Raw genomic sequence first — 26,322 nt, forward strand, 5'->3', positions numbered from 1 at the left:
CTAGCTGTTACTGGAGACTTAAAAAATCTTTATATTTGGAGGAACGCCTATGTGGATTTCATTTCTTGTTGAAGAAAGAAAGAAGGATAAAATGTGGTGTTTATTTAAGAATGTACATTGTACTCAGCACTATAGACTATGCATACCGTGATACAGCATGGCCAGAAGGCAGCAGGAGAGTGATACAGGAAAGATATGTAAGTCCCATGATGAGGAGAAGCCTTATTCCATGTAGAGGGAAGAAAGGTTTCTATAGATTAATTAAAAGCACCTGAAGCCAATTAGAGCACCTAAAGCCAGTCACCTGATAAAACCCCCTGCTTCAATCAGCCAGGTGAAGGAGTTGGAGCAGAGTGGTTTGGAGTTGGAGCAGAGAGCAGTTTGAAGGAATTAAAGCAGAGGAGAATTTGGAGAAGAACAAGACCCTAGGTAAAGAGACACGTGGCTTGTGCAGAGAGAGGGCAGGAACCCACAAGCTGAAGAGCAGGAGAGGGAAGTAGCCCAGGGGAAGGAAGCACTAGTTCAAGTGGTTTGCCACTATCCCTAGGGCCTCTGGGCTGGGACCTGGAGTAGAGGGCGGGTTACTAGTGTGACAGTAGATACCCTAGTTCAGGGGCAGGAAACTGCGCCCTGAACACCCCCCCACACACAAGAAGAGGAAGTGCAGGACCCATCATAATTGTGCTAGCAATTTGCCACAATACTGATTGGTCTTGACTGGATAACTCTGGTACTCCTGGCGCTCAATATAGAGGCCTGTCGACCTGCCACCCCCTCAGTTCCCTCTTGCTGGCTACTCCGACAGTGGGGTAGGAGGGTGGGTATTGGAATGGACATGAACAACACATCTCAAAGAACAAGAGTTACGAGAAGGTCAGTAACTGTTTTTTTTCTTCTTTGCGTGCTTGTTCATCTCGATTCCAATCAGGTGACTCACAAGCCCAAGTTTAGGTGGTGGGATTGGAGTCGTCCACTGATTGGAGCACTGCTCGTCCAAAGCCTGCATCATCTCTGGTCTGCTGGATAATCATACAGTGCGTGGCGAGAGTATGGATGGAGACCATATTGCTGCTCTGTGGATTTCCTGAGTGGGAACCTGAGCCAGGAACGCTGTTGATGAAGCTGCGCACTGGTGGAGTGCACAGTGATCGGCGATGCAGGAACCCTGCCAGGTTGTAGCACTCATGAATACAGGACGCTATCCATGATGAGATGTGTTGTGACAATTCCGGCAGAACGTTCATTCTGTCCACCACTGCCATGAATAACTGGACTGATTTTTCTGAATGGTTTTGTTCTCTCGATGTAAAAGGCGAGCACCCTGTGGACATCCAGAGCATGTAGTCTCTGCTCCCTGCTGCTGGAATGAGGCTTAGGGTAGAACATCGGGAGAAAGATGTCCTGGTTGATATGAAACTGCGACACAACCTTCGGGAGGAAAGCAGGATGAGGTCTGAGCTGAACTCTGTCGTTATAGAACACGGTGTAGGGAGGCTCTGACGTTAGGGACCTGAGCTCAGACACCCTCCTGACCGAGGTTATTGCTACCAGGAACACCACCTTGTAAGAGAGGTAGAGCAGGGAGCATGTTGCCAACAGTTCGAAGGGTGGTCCCATGAGCCTAGAGAGGACCAGGCTGAGGTCCCAGGCTAGGACAGGCTGTCGGACATGAGGGTACAGTCTGTCAAGTCCTTTTAAAAATCAGCTGACCATAGGGTTCGCAAACACCGAGCGGCCCCCTGCACCCGGATGGAAGGCCGATATGGCAACTAAGGGCACTCTTATTGAAGACAACGAAAGCCCCTGCTGCTTCAGATGGAGGAGGTAGTCCAAAATGAGCAGCACTGAGGCTAGTATCAGGGGTGAATGGCACTGCGCCAACCAAATTGAAAATCTCTTCCACTTGGCAAGGTAGGTGGCTCTCGTAGAGGATTTCCTGCTGCCAAGGAGGACTTTTCTGACCTGGTCTGAACAGGAAAGCTCCATCGGGTTCAACCATGGAGCTTCCATACTGTAAGGTGAAGCAAGTCGAGGTTCGGATGTTGAAGACAACTGTGATATTGTGTCAGAAAGTCCGGGAAGAGTGGAAGGGTGACCGGGGCTTCCACAGACATGTCTAGGAGAGATGTGTACCAGTGCTGTCGGGGCCGGCCTGGTGTTATCAATATGACCTGAACCCCTTCTCTTCAGGTCTCGAGGAGTACCTTGTGAATGAGCAGTATGGATGGAAAGGCATAAAAGAGATGCCCTCCCCATGGAACGCTTTCGCTCTGGAGCCCAAGCCGTGATTCTGGAAGGAGCAGAACTGCTGACATTTCCTGTTGTATCACGTGGCAAATAGGTCTATCTGGGGAAAGCCCCATCTCTGGAAGATTGAGACCACGACGTTCAGGCAAAGGGACCATTGATAGGCATGAAACAACCTGCTGAGGTGGTCTGCCAGTTTGTTCTGTACCCTGGGGAGGTACAACACTTGCAGGGGTATTGAATGTTTCACACAGAAGTTCCACAGCATGACGGCTTCCTGGCACAGGGAAGAGGAGCGTGCACCCCCCATTTGTTGATATAAAACATTGTTGTTGTATTGTCCTTCATAACTGATACACAATTAAGTGTTCACAGAAGGTCTGGCATGCAAGATGCATTGCTCTCAGCTTTCTGACTTTGATGTGGAGAGCCAGGTCTGCTTGAGACCAAAGACCTTGGGTCCTGTGGTCTCCCAGATGAGCTCCCCAGCCCAAGTCTGATGCGTCCGTCACTTGCAACAGAGATGGCTGCGGAGTGGCGAAGGGAATCCCTGAGCACACCTCCTGAGGGTCGAGCTACCACAGGAGGGAGTCGATGACTGGGCGAGGCAAGATCACGATCCTGTCCAAGCTGTACCGGCCTGGGCAATACACTGACGTGAGCCACGACTGAAGAGGTCGAAGCCTATGTCTGGCATGCTCCACCACGTAGGTACAGACAGCCATGCGTCTGAGAAGCTTCAGGCAGTTTCTTGCTGTGGTGGTGGGAAACTGTCTGGTGCCTCGAATGATATCTATCAGGGCCTGAAACCTTGCTCGTGGCAGGTATGCCCTGACTTAGGTCAAGTCCAGTACTGCCCCTACAAACTCTATCCTCTGGATGGGGGACAGAGTTGATTTTGCTTCGTTCAGAAGGAGACCCAGGTTGTCGAAGGTGGCTCTGATGAATCTGACCTGAGCCTCCACTTGGGTCTTGGAGAGGCCCTTGATCAGACAGTTGTCAAGGTATGGAAACACCTGTACCTGGTGCTTGCGCAAGAATGCAGAGATGACTGCTATGCACTTGGTGAAAACTCGAGGTGCTGCTGACAGGCCAAATGGAAAGACTGTAAACTGGTAGTGGGTACCATTCACCACACACCTTAGGTACTTTCTGTGGGGCTAGGTGATTATGATATAGAAATATGCATCCTTTGAGTCAAGGGGAGCATACAAGTCTGCTGGATCCAGTCATGATTGAGGCCAAAGAGACCATGCAGAACTTGAGTTTCTTCATGAACTTGTTGAGTTCTCACAGGTCCAAGATGGGCCTGAGGCTGCCTTTGGTTTTCAGTATAAGGAAATACTGGGAATAAAACCCTCACCCCAAGTGCTCCTGAGGAATCTCCTCTAGTGCCCCTAGAGATAGGAGCAACCGCACTTCCTGGACAAGGAGCTGCTTGTGAGAAGGGTCCCTGAAGAGGGACAGGGAAGGGGGATGGAAGGGTGCGAGGGCACAGAATTGGATGGAATATCCCCTCTCTAATGTGTGGAGCACCCAACAGTCCGAGGTGATACGGGACCATGCACGGTTGAAAGGGGATAGTAGAGATGAGAAGGTAAGGCGGGGTGGATCCAGTTGGGGATCTGGTGCGCCGTTCTCGTCTGCACCTTCAAAAGGACTGTTTTGGCCCAGAGGGTGGTTTAGATTGGTCAGAGTTCTGACCTGAGGACGGGTGCAGTCGCCTTCTGCCGGTCCTGTTCCTCCTCCATGAGCCGTCCTGACGATTCTGCAGCTGGTAGAACCGTGGAGGAGGTTGTGGCCTAAAATGTTTACGCTGTCTAGCCAGAGAATGGAGGCCCAACGATTTGAGAGTGGCTCTTGAATCCTTCAGGCTCTGCAGCCTTTTATCCGTCTTTTCAGAAAATAGAGCCGGACCCTCGAAGGGGAGGTCCTGAATCATTTGTTGGAGCTCATATGGCAAGCCTGAGACTTGGAGCCCCTCCTCACAGCTATGCCTGTGGCCATTACAGGAGTAACTGCATCCGCTGCATCCAGTGCAGCTTGTAGCGAAGCCCTGGAAATGAGCTTCCTTTCCTCCACAGGAGCTGAAAATCGGCGCAGGAGTCCTACAGCAAAAGCTCCACAAAACTAGCCATTGCCCTGCATGTGTTGAAGCAGTACCTGCTGACAATGGCCTGCTGATTTGAAATGCGGAGCTGTAGGCCTCCAGTGGAGTAGACCTTTCTCCCATAAAGGTCAAGCCTTTTCGCCTCCTAATTCTTCGGGGAGGGTCCCTGGAAGCCCTGATGCTCACGTTGGTTGGCAGCTTTGACCACGAGAGAGTCAGGTGTGGGATGTGTGTATAAGTGCTCGTAACGCTTGGATGGCATAAAAAGTAGTGTCTTTCATTGTGGTTAGCTGTAGGGGGCAAAAAGGTCTGCCACAGAGGTTTTGTGGTGTCAGAGATCATAGAATCATAGAATAACAGAGTTGGAAGGGACCTCTGGAGGCCATCTAGTCCAACCCCCTGCCCAGAGCAGGACCAATCCCAACTAAATCATCCCAGCCAGGGCTTTGTCAAGCCTTACCGTAAAAACTTCTAAGGAAGGGGATTCCACCACCTCTCTAGGTAACGCATTTCAGTACTTCACCACCCTCCTAGTGAAAAAGTTTTTCCTAATATCCAACCTAAACCTCCCCCACTGCAACTTGAGACCATTACTCCTTGTCCTGTCATCTGCTATCACTGAGAATAGTCTAGATCCATCCTCTTTGGATCCACCTTTCAGGTAGTTAAAAGCAGCTATGAAATCCCCCCCCCCCCATTCTTCTCTTCCATAGACTAAACAATCCCAGTTCCCTCAGCCTCTCCTCATAACTCATGTGTTCCAGTCCCCTAATAATTTTTGTTGCCCTTCGCTGGAGGGCAATGCGAGCAGGTCTGGAGGGGGCGAGGTCGTCCATCATTGGATCTGCATCTCCACTACCTCCTCTGCCTGAATGCCCAGGCCCTGGGAAACCCTTCGCAACAATTGCTGCAGAACCCTGTTGTCCTCTAAGGCTGGGGCTGTCGCCGTGCCCGCCAATGCCTCATCTGGCGAGGACGAGGAAGAGACCCCCATGAGGGGTGACTGATCCCTTTCTTCTGCACCCAAGGGGTCCCGCAGCACCCGGGTTTCTTGGCCCAGTGCCAACACAGATGGTGTCGCACCCCTCAGTGTAGGGGCTGCATATATTGACACAGGCACCTGGGCCCAGTTGCACCAGAGGCATCAAAATGATAGTGCAGGGTAGTAATGGGCCTACCCACGACCCTGCCAGTGCTGGCGGTGCTGGCAGGGGTACAAATGAGGCTGAGGCCACTGACGTCTCCCTGGAATGAAACCCTTGGCTTTGATGAAAAGCCCAAGGAGTCCAAAAGGGCCATTGCGCTGAGGTCTGCCATTGGGGTGGGCCACGGTACCAGGACATGGACTGTCTGCCCCTATTCCTCCAGGACCAATAGGAGTCTGACTCAGACTCTGAGGTGTCTGAAAACAATGACTTTGGGGGAGCAGCACTTCTAGACACCAAGCTTTCGTGCTGAGGGCTCGGGGATCAGTATGGCTACTGAATGTGCTCTGGTGCCAGGAGTGGCACACCGGGGTCGGAGATTGGTGGTCCATCATAGCGGGCTTTCCCCTTGAAGGAGCCTGGGGAATGACTGGTGCTGATGACCTGTCCCATCTGGGAGGAGAGAGAATAGTGCTGAAAGGTGAAGCAGTTCTTGGGCAGCCTCAAACACCTCAGGTGTCGAAGGAAGGTGCAGCTCATGGCTCGGCGAGTGAGGAGGGTCCGGACTCAACCACCCTTCCACGTGGGCAGGACTTGGCGCGATCATCACTGGTGGAGCAGCACTAGTGTGGCCCGACACGATTCTCACAGCAGCAGGCTCCTTAGGCCTAGTAGGGAGAGAGCCACCCCGCTCCGGCCTCTTCTTTTGCAGCACCAACGATTGCGAACAGTGACTGCATGCGGCATGTGAGCCGTGAGTGGAGCCAGGATGGTGCCATGAGTCTTTATCCTTACCCAGCACCGGTGCTCATGCTGACGATGCTGAAGTGCTCTGCACTGAGGAGGAGGTACTCAGTGCAGGGTCCATCGACCCAGGGTCGGACATGGGGAAGAGTGCTGCCTCCATCAACAGGACCTTCAGGTGCTGCTCTCTATCTTTTAAAGTCCTGGGCCAAAAGGTCTTACAAATGGCACGACAATCCTTCTGATGGTCCTCTCCTAAACACTTTAGGCATGAGGTGAGGATTGCTTCTGGACATACACTTGCCGCAGGCTTTGAAGCCCAGAGACCCTGGCATGCCCCGGCGTCGGGAGAGCAGAGAAGCGGATCCCCCCCCACCCCCAAGGAAACTTATCTAACACTAACAAAATACTAAATACTATCTATTAACAAACAATGGAAAACTAATGGAGAACAGTGTAAGAAACTGCTAAATGCGCCTGTTGAGACAAGAGCACAGGGAAGTTCCAGCTGTCACTGGCTGTAAGAAGGAACTGATAGGTTGGCGGGTCAACAGGACTCTATATTGAGCACCATGAAGGCAAGAATCCAAGGGGCGCCCAGGCCAACCTGACAGATGCTGCTAGGGGAAAAATCTTCTGACTACTGTGCATGTGTGCACGCACACACCTGATTGGAATCAACATGAACAAGCACTCGAACAAGAACTAGGAGTGACATGGTGCTGCCACATTCTGTGTAACTTTATGCGAATTACTTAACCTATACCTCAGTTTCCCTGTCTGTAAAATGGAGATAATACTCACAGGGGTACTGAGAAGCTAAGTTCTTGAACGAATGTGCACTGCTCAGATACTACAGTGGTGAGTAACATAGAAAAGCTAATGTATAAATAAATGAAATTAAGCAGTGACCTGGGCCCAATTCCCAGCTGAGTCACAGACTTCCTCTGTGTACTTGGGCACAGCACTTAGCCTCTCTCATTTCTGCATCTGTAATATGGGGATAACACTTATTTTTGCCCATGCTCTGTCTTGTCTATGTAGACTGTAAGGTCTTCACAGCAAGGAGTATGTTTTACCATGTGTTTACACCGGCTTAGCACAATGGGACCTTAATGTCAGTTGAGATCTCCAAGCACTTCTACAATACAAACAATAATTATTACACCAGTGCTCCATAGCCTGTACTGGTTGCATTACGATTTTTGGATGGAATTTCAGGTGTTGACTTTCTCCTATGAAGTCCTAACTGATTTGGGCCTATATACCCAAGAAACCACCTCTCTTCCTGTTTAAACTTACCATATTTGCACTCTCCACTCCCAGGTCTAAAAGAGAGGTTTCAGGCTGTTTTACATAAAGGGTCCTCAACTTTGAAATTCACTCCCTTGTTTGGTCCACAATAGCCTAGATTTGCTGACCTTCAATGACGCTCATTTACTTTGGTGTGGTGGGCATTAGGGAGAAATGGAAGCGTATTGTATACCTGATTCATTCATTTTTTTCTATTTTGTGAGTAAGTGTTGGTTGGGAAGGACCAGGCGCCTCGCAGGACACACAAGAAGGCAAAGTCCCTGCCTCAAAGGGTTTACAATATAATATTAAATGTGATATAATGAACAAAGGCAACAAACAGTAAGGAGAGAAAAGGGTGAGGATGCACATTCACTGCATCAGCAAGTTTATGAGGTTACTCAGTTTACTCATGTACATATATTGGATTAATATTATATGTTTTAGAATTATAGTCAGCATTTATAGTTTTAGAAAGACATATTTCTATTTATTTAAAGTACTTTTCTCATACGACCAGTATACAATGGCACAACTTTACTCACCTCAACATACGAAATGGGAAATATCCCTATCTTGTCAGCCAGCATTCCTTCAGCCCAGTTTTCATCTACTCGGCGAATCACAGTCAGCACATCATCCTGTACAAACATGAAGTAATTATGTCTCCCAGCTCAAATTAAGCTATTCATTTAATTTCTCTCCAAAACACAAGCATCATCAGACAAAGGGGTACATGAAGAAGAATTCCATAGCAGGAGCTTCATTTTCACAATAGGAACCTGCAGTTTTTGGAATTAAAATGATTTCCAGTAGAGCTTCCTCATCTTGGTCAAGTCCTGCACAGCAGCCCAAGAACTAATCTCAGTCAGTTATTTGGGTTTCTCCTGAGCAACAGACTGCCTGCTGTGCCAACTGTAGTGTATCCCATCAATCCCTAATTGAGTCTCAAACTCTCCTTACTTATAAGCTAGCTTGTTCCCCTGTGTTCCCAGCTGTTGCTTTTCTCCTCATGTAAGAACATTAGCAAACTTAGAAAGCATAACTGATATCATCTCCTTTGAAATACAGAATTTTAGTTTTAAGCATGCTTGCAAAGAAGCTATTATTTGCTCAATAAATTTATTTTGCCCTAGAATCATCATTAACTTTTATTTCATTGAAAAACTCAGAAATGCTAAGAAACACTTGCACTGATATAAAATTGAAGATTACAAACAATGCATACATTGCACACACTACTTAAAAATCAAAGCTGCAATGCAATATAATAACTAGGCTGATTATCCTTAGGAGCACTAACATTTTGTTCAGTAAAAGTTATTTTCTGTTCACATGTAGTTGTACCGGTCTCGTAAGAGGGAGAACTGAATATTTAAGGCCTCCCTCTTGTATAATTTCAGGTGACCTTTCCATTTTTAATAGCTGAGGGCTGTAAAGACATCTAACTAGTTCACATGTCTGATCTTGTAACATTTTTTGTGCAGTCTGGAAAAATTAACGTACTATAAATTTGTAGGCAACTGAAAAAAAACAGCCCCAAGCTATGGTTAAGTATCTTTTAAGATTACTCTTCATAATCTTAGTACTCCTATTAAAACTTCACGTTGTTTCATGCCTTCTAAGACAGAAAAATAACTCAAATAGGAACAAAACAAAAGGAATTGACTCTTTTCCAAAAGGCAATTTTTATTCTTATATAGTGACACAAAGCTCACAGTTAGTATTAAAAATGCCCTGGATTAAATGAAAACTTGACAATTAGTATGAACTCTGACAACTAAAAATAAGTGAAAGTTCCCTCTGGACTGGGAATGCTTTAAATTCACAATTCAGACTCTCTCAAATTCAGAATGCATATAAAAGCAGTTAAAAAAACTGCACTCTCAATTTCAGTGGTGAAATCCTCAGAGGAGAACAGTGTCTGTGGTTTAAGGGAGGAAAAGAAGTGGTATATATTGAAGAAATGCCCTGTGAACTTACATATCCTTGGCTTCTTAACATATCAGAGCTAGGGAGAATGTATAGGCAAGACTTTTAGAACAGAAACAATGTAAAATATTCTAAGTCAATGAATAATTATTCAAAGAAAATCCTTTCTTTTTTAAAAGTCGTTTCTACCTTTGAAAATGGCAAACAGTCTTTGTCTGCTTCCTTGTCTTTCACTTCAAAGTCATAAAGTGCTTTGCACTGAGGCGGAGGTTGAGGTAAAGGTTTAATAATCTGAACGAAGTTGGTAGGAAAAAAGCCATGGACACCACTGACTTCTCCGTGGTACCAATTTTCATCCACTTGCCGACGTAAAATGATGATGTCACCCTTATTGAATTTAAGATCTCCAGGTTCTTTTCCCTCATAGGTATATAATGCTTTGGCACACGGTAACTGAGGTATAGCCTAAAAAAGAAAAATACTAAAATTAGTATTTTATCTGTAAATAGGTGTGATAATGCTGTCCAAACCTTTGAAAAGTGTTTTGAGATTGATAGATAAAAAGAATTATATAATAAAGCACAATTTATTATCTACAATAAAACCAGGGCCAATTTTTACACTACTGATTCTAACAGAATTTCAATATGCTAAGTTAAAGTGTTAAATGTTCTAGTATAATGAGTTTGAGGGAAAAATACAACATATCCCTCACCAAAAAGCGTAGTTAATACACAAATAATTTTTTTTGCAAGAATTCAGCACTAAAGCAGTTTGTAGTGAATCAGAGTCATTAACAGCCAGTACTCTGAAGATTAGAAATAATAATGAGGTTTCAAAGACTACAAGAAACATAATTTGGCCAGAATTTTACGAAAATAAATAAAGCAAGTATTTTTGTTTGCAGGCAACTAATGTGGATCTGTCCAGCACTAAAGCAGAACATTAGATTTTTTACCGTGCAGCTGGATTTTCTTCCTCTTCTCTTGGATGAACTCACACAGCAATTACGAGTTTGATATGTATTCATTCTATATATTAAGAGTTTTTAAAAGTATTATTTTGTAACAGGACACTTTTTTCAGGGCAAAATCCATTTGAACAGACAAAATCACAAATTCACCCACATGCATAGTATAATAAAGGATGATATTTCAGACTTTGCTGTATTTCAGCATAATTGGGTTAATGCAAAAAAATGTGGAAAGCCTGCATGCACTTATCTGAAAACTCTGTCACTAACCTGATGATAATCTTCCCCACTTAAGCCACTCCAAAATCTTTTTGAATTTAATAGAATCATAGAAATGAAGGGCTGCAAGGGGCCTTGAAAGGTCATCTAATTCTTTCCACTGCACTGAGGGAGGACCCCGCAGACCTAGACCTGACAGGTGTTTGTTAACCTGTTCTTAAAAACCTCCAATGATGGGGATACCACAACTTCCCTTGATAACCCAGGCCAGAGCTTAACTACTCTTCTAGTTAGAAATCTTTTTCTAATATCTAACCTATATCTCCCTTGCTGTAGACTAAGTCCATTACTTCTTGTTCTATCATCAGTGAACCTGATAACAATTAATCACCATCCTCTTTATAACAGCCCTTAACATACCTGAAGACTTATCAGGTTCCCACCCAGTCTTCTTTTCTCAAGACTAAACATGCCCAGTTTTTTTTACCTTTCCTCATAGGTCAGGTTTTTTCCAACTTTTCCATTGTTGTTGCTCTCCTCTGGACCCTCTCTGACCTGTCCACATCCTTCTTAAAGTATGGAGCCCAAAACTGAACACAGTACTTCAGCCGAGGCCTGACCAATGCTGAGTAGATGCAAGAATGACCTTCCCATGTCTTAGATATGGCACTTTAATACACTCCAGAATTATATTAGCCTTTTTCACATTGTTGACTCCTACTCAGTTTGTGATTCAGTATAATCCCCAAATCCGTTTTTAGAGCTTTGGACCTCTTCTCACTATAAGTATGTGAACTTGGGGGATGAAATTACATATTTAGCTTTTGTTTTCAGCTCTCTCCCATTTTTTTACATCAGTTTTCCCTCTCTTACTGAGAAACTCTTAAGACAGGTGACCACTCTGTCACTATTCGTTGGATGATTTATGTAACATTACCTCACCTATTACCTCAGCCATCCATTGATACACTGTGCACAGAAGAAATATTGTCACTTAACAGAGGCATTCCCTGATATAACATACAGCTTCATAACATCAATCAGAATTCGTAAGTTGCACATGGACAACTGCCCCAAATCATTATAACCACCATATTACAATTAAACAGAAACACAAAACCAAAAACACCACCACACCCACCGTGTCCAAAATACACCCCAAATAAATTCACTGAGATGCAATATTTAGAAACTCAGAAGAAAGCATTCTTGTATAGATCTTTCAAGAAATCTGTACATACCTAAACTGCAAAAAAAGTTAATTTATGATAAATTAATTTACTATATTAAGGTTAATGCATATTCTTTGTACTCAGGTGGTTTGATCCAAGTATTAGTTTTCTCACTACTAGTAATCACTGAAGAGTGTTTCTAAAATTCAAGTGGCAAATACTCCTCTCCTCCCCTATCTCTCCCCCCTCTGCCCTCCCACTCAACAGTGATTGTGATGAAATTGTGTCTTGGTAATTGCAACTGACTCATTAATTTAACATTATTTAATTGATTGCTCAGGATATTGGAACTACAAATCATATACTACAGAGTGTATCATAAAGGCTAATGCAAATTAATCTGCAATCAAACATCTGGCTGTGTTTTTGTATGATGTTCCTTTTCAATGAAACTCAAAGACTTAGTGTGCCAGTTTGTATGTCAAGTTTCTCAAAAGGAGATTTCCCACATTGGATAAAATGGATTCTACTCTATAATTTCAAAAAGAACAAAGTTCAATGAACTAAGTTCTTGTTCTCACTTAGACAGCCAATGATTAAGGATAAATGGTTAAACGACTCGGAAGAGTAATAAAGCAAATGCCTTTTCCTTCTGTTACATCTGAAGGATAAAGTCAGAACAATTGGTTTTGATTGCACAGCACTATTCCTTTGAGTGTAATATATCAACGGCCCACCAGGGCACTGTCTCCACATTCCTCTCATCTGGATGATCTGAGACCCAAGTCACGGCTGAAGCCTTTTTGGCCTTTGCCTTTAACAACCTTTACCAACTGCTGCCTTCCCTCTAAACTCTCAGAGGTTGTTCATCAAGCTACAGAGCTCTGAAGATCTGCTGAGCCAGAGTTTACATTTCACTCTGAGTCTTTCACTTGACTAAACATGAAAGGAGGGCTAAAGAAGAAAAATCTCTGCCATCTACCCGTATGTTTTCAGCTGCCATTTACTCCGACCAGCTACAACAATGAAAATAGTTTTAAATGCATTTTAATTTTTTTTTAAAAGATACTGTACCTAATACAGGTTTCTTACGGTTATTGCCTCAGGTTTTTTTTTTAAATAACAATATCTGAATTTCTATGCTATAGTTTATATTATACAAACTATTTTAATTATTTTAACCAAGACAGTAAAATGGACATTACATGTACCCAAGCCCTTAAAGCAAAGGAAAAAAAATGTAATTAAGGCAATACATAACAAATACAAACAGCAACTTTACAACATCATAAAAAGACTTCTATCATATGCTATTTGCATTTGTTATGTATTGTCAGAGAGAGAGAGAGATTTAAGTATAAAATCTTGAATAGTAAAACCTCTCTGGCAGAGGTTCCCTCTCCAACCTCATCTATTTTGTCTATAGAAACGACAGGTTCACAAATTTTCCACTTTTATATTTTTCCCCATCTTTCGTAAGTCACCTTATCTTTACCTTTATTCTTAGCTACCATTTTAAAATTGATAACTGGCAATTTTATGTTCCTTTCATAACCTTAAAGCAGGCTATACTCAAAACTTTGTCAATACAATAATGTCAATTAGAGGTGTGATTTTTATGGCATTTCTGTATGGGCAAAATCCCCAGTGTAGGTACAGTTATAACAATATAAAACTGGTTTTGCCAGTATAGATTGTTTCACTTGGGGAAGCTGAGTAAGCTGTACTGGCAAAAGCAGTATTTTTCTGGTATAAGCTATGTCTCCAGTAGGTTTTGCCAGTATTGCTATACCAGTAGAGCTATGCCAGCAAACCTTTTCTAGCATAGACCTGGCCTTAGTGACTCCTTCCTATCCACACTATCTTGCTCAGGTAAACCTGAAACTTTGCCTCTAGCTCCTTCAACCAAATGCCTGACAAACAGTAGTGCTTTTCTTGAGCATCCTTACTACATCAGTCTTCTTTATCTACTTCTGTTCTTGACTCAGATCTTCCACTTGCCTCCTCTTTCCATAACCTTGGACTGATAATTGACTTTAAAACTTTTTGCTTCCCCATTTCCTGTATGTGCAAGTGTGCCTATCACTATCTCAGCAACTTAATACATTATTAATCAACACCTCCGATAACTGACCGACGTAAGGTACCCTTCTCTGTGACTATTGTATATCCTTTCTCTCTGATCACCTCAAGTTCCCACAATTAATTCAGCAGCATATACAAAATATTGTTGTTTGCTTTTCACATATACAAAATTTGACCACTCCACCCACAACCTTAGACAACTGCACTGGTTTCCCATTTTATGATCTGGTTCAACATTTCCATCTTAATATTTAAGTCTCTCCATAAATTTCCTTTATCACCTCATTTCTCACTATATTCCTTGCACTTATCTGGCCTAGCCTCTGCCCTTTTCTAGACTGTTCACTCTGCATGAAGAGACTTCTCTTTTTTAGTTCTAGCCCTTTGGAACAGCTATCATGTATCTCTTTACCTCAGCTCTAGCATCTCATTTCCAATCTCAGCTTAAAACCGAGCTGATCTCCCAAATTTATAGCTCAGTTTCTCTGTCTCCATTATTGCTCTTTCTGTAACTGTATTTAGCTCAAGTATTTTGTGATTCAGAGATATGAAAACATTAGAAAAATAGGGACTTTTTAAAAGGAAGTTATCCACATTTATACATAGCATCACTGAGTTTAGGCTAGAAAGGACCATCAGGTTATCTAGTCTGACCTCCTGTATATCACAGGCCACCAATACCCACACACTGAAACCAACAACTAAAATGAGACTAAAATATTACAGCCCACAGGAGACTAGATTAGTATGTGCCACAGACAGAGAATAGGAGAGAGTGAGATGCACCAGTGCCCACGGTCCCCACAATGGCAGGGAAATGATTAAGGAAGATATGCCCTAAGGACCCTAGCAAGTGACCTGCACCCACACGACGCACACGAAGGCAAAAAAACAAACAAACAAACCCCCCACCCCCGCAAGGTCACTGACAATCTCATCTGGGGGAAATTTCTTCCTGACTCCAAATATGGCGATCACAGTTAGACCCTGAGCATGTTAGTAAGAACAAGCCAGGCAATCAACTGAGACACAATGCTCTGTACCACCTCAGCGTCCTGGCCCTCCCAGTTCAATGTCCCATCTGCAGCCATGGCTATCCCTAATGCTTCAAAGGAAATAGATTAAAAAATACGCAAATGTATTGCCCTTTCTGAAAGTGTCTTACTATTCTAAACAATACATACAGCACTGTCAGCTTGATGTATTGTATTCAAACTGTCTTACAGAACCCACAGAGCACAGAATCTGAATTCCTAAGGTCTCTGTGTGATACTTTCTCGAGGCTTCCAGAGCTATAAGTCACCTTGTTACTCTTCTGCCTCAGCAAGAGAGAGATTTGCTGCTACTAAACTATGTATCAGCTCCCCGACCTTCCAGTCTGTTAGGCAGCCCAACAAACTCATAGACTCATAGAATATCAGGGTTGGAAGGGACTTTAGGAGATCATCTCGCCCAACCCCCTGCTCAAAGCGGACCAATCCCCAGTTTTTGCCCCAGATCCCTAAATGGCCCCCTCAAAGATTGAACTCACAAGAAACTCCTCAGGACTCTGCTAGCCCTTCCTTTGCCTTGCAGGTAACTCTAGGTGGCCTGGTTCCTGAACCCCCAAGACGAGTTTTCCTCTGCAGTATTATGGCCCCCATCACTGCACACTAACAGACATGTTCAGTCTGCTGTCTCCAAAGAAACAAAATAGACACGGCCTGATGGCTCAGCTGGAGATGCACAGCTCACTTTAATATAACCGCACTGATATTAATTTATCATAAAACAAGAGTAAATTTATTAATAAAGAACAGAAACAATAGAAACACAAAATGGTTCCAAATAAAACAAAAGTATAATCATGCTTTCTAGTGACTTAACAAGCTACAATCCTTCTCTAAAGATAAGTTTCCTACCTAAAGCTAATTCTCAGTGTCACTAAGCCACATAGTAGGGAATCCACCTTCCACAGATCAAAGAGCACTGAACTCTTTGTTCCTTCAATATGGATAAAAAGATGCCCTTTTGCTTCTCCTTGTTTCCCCCAAAGTTCATTGTCTTTGTCTCAAGAGTTAGGATAACCCTTGGTGTTCAGACTGTTGGTATTCTCTGCTATGTTGCGCCATGCAGTTTCCTCATTCTCCTGACAACTGATGCAAATGAACTGCTCATTGCCTGTATCTATAATATATATTGAGCATGGGGATGCCAGAGACAAATAGGCAAATCAACAGTCCTTTGTCTAGGACAAACTTATCAAGTCTGCCCCTAAAACATAAACATATTTCCAGCACACATATATAACTCTTTACACACCACTTGTACATACATAACATAATGATATTAGTGACTGATGTGTCACCAGCTTTCATTTTGATACTACACATGACACTCTTCACACGTAAATACTATAACAGCAATGTGTTACTTGTTGTGGGTGTGTCAGGCTTGATAGGGTTACAGAACAGTGTGCCCTCTGTCAGGTGGCATTGAGGGTTCTTAGGATTACACTCCATTCCTTCCTCAGAATTCCAGGATGCAAATGATCCCAGAAACTCACTGATATGAAAGTTGGCTTTCTAAATTTAGCTTTCTTCATGTAGGAAATAATTCAAAGAAATATTGCTTAACTGGGGCAATATTTACTTCAGCTAGCACTCAATTCTTACCTAAATCAACTTTATGTATTTACCTGTAGTAACAGAACCTTTCTGGATGGCTGTGGAGGTAATTAGGAGCCCACAGAGAGGGAGTTTGAGTACAGATTTCTTGGTAAAGGGATAAAGAGGCATCTGTTATATAAAGATAAATGTATTTAGGGCTAGATCCTTATTGGTGTAACTTCCAGTAGCTCTACTGACTTCCATGAAGCACTGATGAATAACATTAGCTGAGAATGGGCCTTTACAAAGGTGGTATAGGAGATAAACTCTCTCATCAAAATTAAAATTATTTCTAGGGGTAAATGAGAAATGCTCACTGTCCTTGGTACAGCTGGTCACAACATTTCTGTCCAAAAAAAATTTGGCAAAGGGTGGGGGAAAGTCATGAAAGGTTTGTGAATATTTTCCCCATCATTTTAACCAGTTTTACAGAAATGTGTAGGAGTCTTAATGAATGCAAATTTCTTTGGACACTACTTTGATTACAGTTACTGTGTTTAACAGAAGTAACTCTATTAGCAAGTACAGAAAAAAAGGACTAGAAAATGGAGCCTACTTGCCTTAATGAAAAAATAACTGTAAATCAGGCTCGGTTTGAAACTAGGTTAATTTAGTCAAAACTCATATCTGTATGGCTATTTAAATTTTCAAATGGTGCACAGCAATCAGTCATTTCTGGGAAGCCTAGTTTAGAAAAAAGTAGGAGGCAGCATAAGAAATAAACAAATAAAAACCAACCCCATTGGCCAGTTTTTTAAAGGAGCTGAGCACCTGCAGCTCCAATCAATGAGAACTGTAGCTGACTGCTATCTTTGAAAATCAGGCAAAGTGTTTATTATTAGTCAGTTCAGATAAAGAAAAGTCTTAGTGAATGCTGTGTAGGGCTGATGGGCTTCTTAGTTCCACCTAACCTGATTCTTCAAGGTAAATTATAAAATTTCTCTATGCTTGTGTTTCTGTATATCACTGCATTTGACAATTTATACCACTAACTTTAAATGTAATGTGGATGTGACACACAGAAATGCTATTTCTTGGCCACCATCACCTGACATGGCACAGGGTTACAAAAGTTAATTTCTCTCATCACATGACAGGCGTCAGCATCCATGGATTCCTGTGGCTTGATGACATTACAGATCTGATTGCCACACACAGTATTATCAGTTAACTTCACTCCTGATAGCATCAGAGAAACTCCATGACATAGGACATCTAGGGGTTCCCTGAGTGTAACACAAGGATAGACTTTCTCTCTGCAGATAAAAGGAACTGATTTCACTGCGTCAGGGATGCACTTTAAGGGGGGAAATCATGGTCTGAAGTTGTGAGGTCAATTCTCCCTGTCCTGACTTACAGATGTGATATCTGCAGTGTAGCTAGGATATCCGTTTGCCAAAGCCTTGTGCTGTTCTGTTTGCCTCTGCTGCATCTGGTATGCATGGAAAAGTCTTGCTACCATTTCTCCCTCGCTGGACTCAGAAAAGGAATATTAGTTTACACTACTGACTTTGCCTGGTGTAGCAATGTCAGTTAGGGGGTGTGAAGAGGTATGATCCCATGCCAACGTAGCTTTGTTGGCAGAAGCAGTTATACCACCATTACTGAGTTTTTACTGTTTTTCTCATAGGAGGAGATTTAATATACTGGTACAAAGCATAGCTCTGCCAGAATAACTGTGCCACACTAGGAGTGTTTTGCTGATATAGCACACCGGTAATGTGCACCTGTAAACATAGCCAAAGTTTGCCAAATACAACTATGAAAAAACCTGTGGCCCAAAGGTGTTTTGGAAGTAAAAGGTTTCAGAGTAGCAGCCGTGTTAGTCTGTATCCGCAAAAAGAAAAGGAGGACTTGTGGCACCTTAGAGACTAACAAATTTATTTGAGCATAAGCTTTCGTGAGCTACAGCATCCAAATGCATCCGATGAAGTGAGCTGTAGCTCACGAAAGCTTATGCTCAAATAAATTTGTTAGGGCCTAAGGTGCCATAAGTCCTCCTTTTCTTTTTTTGGAAGTAAAAGTTAGGCATTAAGGATATGAAGGCATCTGAAGGCACTTCAGAATTTGCTACATGAAGGCTTAAGAATCAAACCTCCTTTTTCACTAGGAGGGTGGAAAAGCACTGGAATGGGTTACCTAAGGAGGTGGTGGAATCTCCATCCTTGGAGGTTTTTAAGGCCCGGCTTGACAAAGCCCTGGCTGGGATAATTTAGTTGGGGTTGGTCCTACTTTGAGCAGGAGGTTGGACTGGATGACCTCCTGAGGTCTCTTCCAACCCTAATCTTCTATGATTCTATGAAACTGAGGTTATGGCTACTCGTCAAGCTGGAGGGGTAATTTCCAGGTCAGGTAGATGTATGCACTCTAGCTTTGATTGAGATAGTGCATTAAAAATAAAAGTGTATCCGTGGTGGCGTAGGCAGCAGGACAGGCAACATGCCCCAAGTAAAATCCCACCAGGGAACCTAGCTACTTATTTGGGCAGCTAGCCTATCTCACTACCTTTGCCACCATGGCTATGCTTCTGTTTTTAGCATGCTACTTGAAGCAAAGTTATCATGTGTACATCTCCCGAGCTGGAAATTCCTGCTTGAAGTGTAGCTGTACCCTGAATGTCATGGCAGTTTAGATGAATGCTCATTTATAAAAAAGCCTTTTACACTGTGGCCAGCTCAACAGCTTTCCACACTATACCTACATTTTTGTTTATTTAAGAACAAATAAATGAGCTTCCACAGAAGGCCAGCCTCACTGATTAGCCCACCAGAGAGCCAGAATTCTCAACTATTTAAAGGATTCTGCAGTTTTGAGAAGCACAGAAAATTTTGGATACTTTCTACTAAAATGAGCCTCACAACCCACACCATACAAAGCAGAAAGATTGGGGAGAGGAAGTAGAAAGGAAGTAAGTTACATATCTCTTGTAATATTTTATTTCATTACTTTCACTTCTGCTAAATAAAATTACTATGGTCACTGTCTAGAAACTGGATTTGCCCTTTAAAAGAAGACCACCACTGGATCAAAAAAAAAACAAACACATTTTACACATAGTAAGGACTGAGCAGGAAATTTTCAAAGGCACAAAGGGGAGTTAGGTGCCTAACTCCCACTGATGTTTCAGTGGGGAAGCCAATAGGTTAGGATGCCTAACTCCAATTTGTTACTTTGAAAAACTCCCCAAATCACCACTTACTACAACATCCTTTTGCTTTGAAATACAATCCTTCACAAGAATATAAAAGCAACCCTAAAGCTTATTGTGAGTTGAGCTAAGGTCCTGATACACAGTAACTCTTTTCAACAGCAAAGTATATTTGCTTTGAAAGTCTGTGACAGTGAAAGTCATAACTTGAGCCTATCAGTGTCCAAAGATGGCCACTGCTGTTCTGTCCAGTTGTCACATGGGTAGGAGTAAAACTTGACCATAGCCTGATATACCGCCTCACCTGGAACACCTGAAAATGAAGATCTCTTCCTGTACTGCCTTGATATGAAAACTATCAGGGAACCTCCTGGGGAGCAGCCACTTCGGTCCTTTGTTCATTTGTACTGGCCCTGGTGTTTTCTCCAGTTGATACTTCTCTATGATCTGGGGGCACAGCCACCACACACAGCTTGATGACACCATGTTGAATTTAGTATCAAAAACGGCTGTCTGAACTATACACCAACCTCCGGTCTGTATGTGATAGCACACATGGCTCTGCCAGACCTTTGACAAGATGCCATTACTGTTACATCTGCTTGGACAGTGGCAACAGATGAAACCAACCTATTGCATCTACAGTTAATTGATGCCCCATTCTCAGACAGAAAACAAGCTGCCCCAACTCAAAGGGCTGCTCATATTCTGGGGAGGAATCTCACTCTTGTTGTTACACCACAACTGATCACTCAATACCCCTTTGCTATGGCAGTTAACTCATTCTTGGGCAAGAGTGCTACAGGCCCTTTACCATGCATGGATGATCAGTATCTGTCATGATCAGGATGTGGGCAGTCTGTCCTAGCAGTCGGAGCAGGGGTCTGGAGTCAGGTTGGATCAGATACCAGGGGGTCAGAGTCTGAGACAGGCCAGAGGGCAAACCAGGAGTCAGGTGTCAGGAGGCAGGCAGGGTCAGGTTACCAGGAGGTCAGCACCAGGCAGTAGGAGCAGTTATTGCAAGGGGATTCAGTCCTAAGCAGGAAGAACCCAGTTGCATGAACAAATTCCTGCTCATGTGCTGAGTTTAAATAAGAGATGTGGACCATTCAGGACACCCAGTGAGTGTTCCACCAATCAGCTCAAAGGACTGGCTCATCTGTCAGAATCCAGCTCCTACTGTGACAACAGTTAGTAGGTCATTGGGTGGCAGGTTGGAATGTACTAGCTTTGTGGACATTATTACATTGTCACTGGCCAGCTGTGTGACCTCTAGTATGTCACCTAACCTCTCTGGGTTGGTCTCTGCAGTGTTGGTCTAACTCTGCATCCAAAGGAATTAGTGGTAAAACTCCTACTGATGTCTGTTTTGAAAATCTCATCCTCTCTCACTTTCCCCATCTACAAAATGGGAATCCACATATAAAAAAAATTGAAATAATACAAACTTACATCTCCGGAGAGGTGTGAAAACTAAATCATTAATGTTAGCAAAGGGCTTTGAGTTGGATGGGTGCTTGGCAAAGCTATGAGAAAAAGCTATTGTGCTGCTTGCACAACCAGAAAGACAGGGCTTCACCTGTTTTTCATTTTGCCTGCCCAGTGTGATCTATCTTACAACCAAAAGGGCCAGAAACAATTTTTGAAAGAAGTAGATCCAAGGAAGATTTGAACGTGGAGATGGAAATGGTTGTATATAGAAGCACAAAAATTGTTGTTATATAAAATGAATACATCTAAATTAACAGTCTCTCAATGAACTGGAAGATCTAAAATTGACACGTACCAAGTGATTTGCCAATGTATCACTGGACTTGATTTATGTAACTACTGGATCATTCCAACACCCACGATATGACCAATGACCAGAGGCTCTTTTTCCATTTTGCACATACAAACATTTTCAAAGACATGCAGTCGCACTGCAATAACCCTGCAAGTGCTACTAACAACTGTTTCTTCCACCACAAAGCTTCGGCAGGGAGTTAAATGCATCATTACTAATTTCCTGAGGATGATAAATGCTACCGTACATGTATCTAAGCATCATTCAATTTTTCTGGACAATTTTTACCTCCATACTAGAACTGCAAACTTCAAAGAAACCTGACCACAGAAAGCGTACAAAGAATTTGAAATAATTAACAAAGACCTATAGGGAGGCCATATTAGATTGTTCTATTGTTTCCCGAAACCACTTCTTCCCTGTCCATTCCATAGCCTTCCTATTCATTTGTACATTTTTATTTTAGTTGCCACATGAACTAAAGATAATACATGCTCTATATTTGGTGCGAAGATCCCCTTCTACTACTGCCACAGCTCTCAGTTACTCTAATATGTATTTCTGGCACTCGGTCTCCCTGCCAAAACCATCCATGCTAGCTTACAAACAGCTAAACAACTACTGCATATATGGGATGCAAGCTACTCTCTCCCTAAAATCCAGATATGACTATATCTTGAATGTTAGTCTTCACAAAGAGACCTAAGAGTAATATTGCTGTGCCCCTTATACATTTCTTTGTGATAAACCCTTCTGCTCTTGTCAGCTTTAGAATGTCAACTCCTTGAGGTAGCGGCAGGGACCTCTGCTGAATGTAAAGCCCAATGTCAGTGATCAATAAATGAGTCAAATGTTCAGTGTATTCTATGACATAACTCTGCTAAGTGTGTAAGTTGTATTAGGAAGACTTAACATAATTTTTTTCCATTTAAAAAACAACAGAACAGCTTTACTGCCTGACACAAAGATTGGGTTTCAGACAGGCAGCTTTAAACGGGTCTTGGGAAAATGAAATGTCACTTTCTTAAACATGAACCCTTATTGCTGACTGCACCCACTAGTCAGTATAAGACCAGTGGGGGGCATCTGATGCTCTACGTTCACACTTGTTTCTTGCCACTGCTACAGTATGACACCTTGTCATGCACCATGCTGATTAGATCTCATTTATCATGGGACTGCTGCTGGAGTACAGAACCACGCTATAAGGGCTTTGCAAGCTCCCTTTTATTCCCGCCTTCTAATGTTAGCCTTTGTGGTATTTAAAAAAAAAAAGAAAAAAAGCAGAAGAATTAAAGAGAGAGAGGAAATAAAGGGGAATTTATCTGTCCTCTGTATGATGGCTCCTTGCTCTAGCAGTTGATGTGATCCAGCCACTACATATGTTGCAGAGATTCTCACCTGCTGTCACCTGAAATTGAAGTCTGTGATGCTGAGTATATGGATTACAGCAGTATGGTGTTTTGTGAATGTCCTGTTGAATGAATATTTTTTCTTCACTAGGACTTTGCTAAAGGTTATAATAAAGTCCATCTGTGCAGATGGTAACTATTGAGGCCACTGTTCAGTTCATAGGGCAGATGGGCTGATAATATCCATAAACAAAGCACAGATTTATTTAATTCTATCTATACTGGGAGGGTCAGTGGGATAGAGTGGTGTCTTGCCTATTTTGCCAAGGTACTCATTGGACCACGGGTTCTGTGGCTTAAAGAAGGATGGCTGATGAGAGAGAAGATGGTGTTTCTGCAGCATATTTTTCTTTGGCAGATTACCACTGATAAACTTCATAAAAATGCATTTTGTAAGAGGTGATTTGAAAGAGCTAGACTTTGCTCAATGCATGAAAGGAGACAGAGGAAGTTCCAGGTGTAAGGAAATGTATGGAAAAAGGGCCAAGATGAGAGTTGCAGAAGAACTCAGGAGAAGCAACAGCTGGGGAGCTGGAAGCCTAAGAGTGGGTGCCCTTGCTGGATCACTGAGGGAAAATACAGGTGCAGTTGCCCTTAGCTGTGACAGATATCACTCACAAGATCACTGATCTTGGGGGTAAGGGAGAATACGTAAATTCTTTGCCAGGCTGCCAGGTTAAGAGGGGATTAACTAGAAAAAAATAGAAGGAAAACTCCTGCCAATTCAAGTTTGGGATCCAGGAACATGTCTTTTTCTGGGACCCATGCCTGAGATTGGGAGTTACAGGACCTTGGTAGTGATAGTCAGGGAAGTCCCAGTCTTTCCAAACAAGACATTTGCATGGAGACATGGCTGTGGGGTGGGACTGTCTTCATTCCCTTGGAGTCCTCTTGGAACAAAGTTAACATTACAGTGATGTACAGAGCTAGAAAAACCCACTTGCCTATTGTGGAGAGGAAAAGTTGCAAATTTTGGCTCTCACTACTTTATACATAAATGTACATACTCTACGTGCACAGAATAAATGACACGCTCCATTTGATATTTATTATTTCTTGTTCTTTGAACTCCCTATGCTCCAAAGTGAGACACTGATTGAAATAAAATTTTGTTTGAACACATTTTATGGTATTCTACTTCAAGCAGCTGGTTGGCCTTTTGAAAAGGCAACTAATTCTAACTGAATTACATATTTTCCCTCAAATATACATTCCTGTGCACTCATCATAACAAAAGACTAGGTGAACACAGAAGACTGTTATATTGACATTTTTTCCTTGTAGAGAAAAGTTCAAATTTGCACCTTACATGAAGGTCAGCCAGGCTGTAAAACCATTACTCCATTTCCAGGCTAAGATAATCCTTCTGTGGGAAGCTGCTAAAGCAGACTCAGATCTGGTAATGTATACTGAAATAGTGTACTACATTCCAGTCATTGTAATAAATCTTTCTTGCGCTACTCAAAAGGGTATAATTGAGCCTGGGAATATTAGTGTGCGAGAACACAACTTAACTGTATGGGGCTAAAAGCATGTCATGGGCTCCTTATGTCTGTAATGATGATGTGATGACGACACAGCCATCACTACCCTGTAACACTTTCAAAACATACCTCAACTTGTAGTAACTTGCATCTGTTCACCATTCTCTCAGTAAAGTAATACTTCCTTTGAACCAGATTCTGCTCATCTTATGTTGATTAGTACCTTACTCCATGAACAGTTCCAGTGATTTCAACGTACCACTCAACCTCATTAAGGCTGGCAGAAGCTGGCTTTTATATTTTTCTTAAATATGTTGCCTATTTCTGGTCTGTCCAATAGTCTCAACTGGACCATGATGCTTATGTTTTACCATAACAGTTAGTTTAAATACTTCAGTCATGTCACTTAATTTTTCTCATCCTTGTAATGCTATAGCACAGGTCTGAGCAGGAGAGATGTCCCCAGTGGGTAGATAAAGCAATGGTAGGTACTGCAGAATACATCTGAACGATGGTGTTATTAAACTTTTCCTACTTCCTTTTAAATTTTACTCGTTTCCAAACAAGTTTTTCAGTGTCACATCTGAACAAGGGTAAAAAGTGATGTGAAAAAGGAAGCTTACATTCAAGAGAAAGGCTTGTTGTTTGTTCCTGCTATAGAAAAATTACAAAAGCTTAGTTCCAGAGACAGCCTGCTCAATTTGCACTGCTTACATAAATACTGATCCTACAGTTCATTTCAATTGCTGACATTTTTTGTAACTGGCTAATTACGTAAACAGAACAGATCCACACTGCCACCAAAACTAGAAGCTATTTTAACAACTTAAAAAAATAGTTATTCACCAGCTATGTTTGTAGTACTCCTGAAAGAAACTGAATTTTTAAAAAGAACAAACAATTAGTATGCAGTTCTAACACTGATTAAATTTCTCTGTTTAGAGATAATTTCATCTGGGATTTTCTTCTTTGGTCAGACAGCCTTATACTGCACTTAAATAGCCTCAAAATAGAAGGCATTAATTATAATATGGTATTTTAGTCTTTCAACATCATCTGGACAAGTGCTTCCTCCTTTACACAAATAAGTTCTCTCACTGCATAAGGCAGTTCTTGTCATCTCTAGCATTATGTCAGACAAGTTCTCCTAAAGGTTTTCCTTTTTTCCCCACCCTGTGCCAGCAAACAGTTTGGTGTTCTCTTCATAAAATAAATTAAATCTGAAATATAGGTCACTCTTGCATTCAGAAGCTCCAAAATTATATTTACCAATCTGTACACTCCGTTCAAGAAATATTTAATACATTTTTATTCTCAAACTGTACACAGGAATAAGGATGAAGGGGGCAACACTCCTCTTCTTGGCTGTGACCAAGGCACAAATGAGACATTGGGTCTCTAATATAGTTCAAATAAAAGCGTCATTTTTCCTGTTGCAATAGGCAGTTAAAAATATGATCCATCACGTTTAATTTGTATTAACTTGTTCACAAAGCCAGATGTACTGATATTTTTCTTGTACTTTTTCATACAACAGAAAAAAGTTTATAGCCCCAACAAATGACGCTTGAGTGCTATAGGTTCTGGTCAAGCACAGCATGATGAAATGGTTTAATCAACAGTCTGTTTTTTCTTGGAAAAGGTTATTACAGCTTGTGCGTAACTATGAAACAAAGAGAGAAACAGGTTACTCACCCTAATGGAGTCTTTTTACCATTTCAGAGGTGTTCCTTTAGCACTGAATGTCCTCTTAAGATGAAACATGATTGAACATACTTCGGGTACATACTCTGGTAGCCAGGATGGTTTGGTCAAACAAGAACTTGTAGTGCGATTTAGACGGACCCTCCTCAGCACTGGAGACTGATACATCTAGGAGAGATGTTGACTGAGGAGTCAGGAAGTACACTGTCAATTACAAGGG

At 42.4% G+C, this 26,322-nt stretch overlaps 1 protein-coding gene across 2 annotated transcripts in view; it reads right to left on the reverse strand.

Moving 5' to 3' along the window:
- SH3RF1 (SH3 domain containing ring finger 1) overlaps nt 1–26,322 on the reverse strand; it is a 160,846-nt gene that overhangs the window by 66,910 nt on the left and 67,614 nt on the right. For both annotated transcript variants that reach the window (XM_073341607.1, XM_073341608.1), the window contains exons 3-4: nt 9,661–9,936; nt 8,085–8,180 (exon numbers count right to left, since the gene is read on the reverse strand). In XM_073341607.1, coding sequence (XP_073197708.1) covers nt 8,085–8,180; nt 9,661–9,936 — 372 coding nt within the window. The remainder of the gene's footprint in view (nt 1–8,084; nt 8,181–9,660; nt 9,937–26,322) is intronic.

This window comes from Lepidochelys kempii, chromosome 4, assembly GCF_965140265.1.
Source record: "Lepidochelys kempii isolate rLepKem1 chromosome 4, rLepKem1.hap2, whole genome shotgun sequence".
NCBI lineage: Eukaryota > Metazoa > Chordata > Testudines > Cheloniidae > Lepidochelys > Lepidochelys kempii.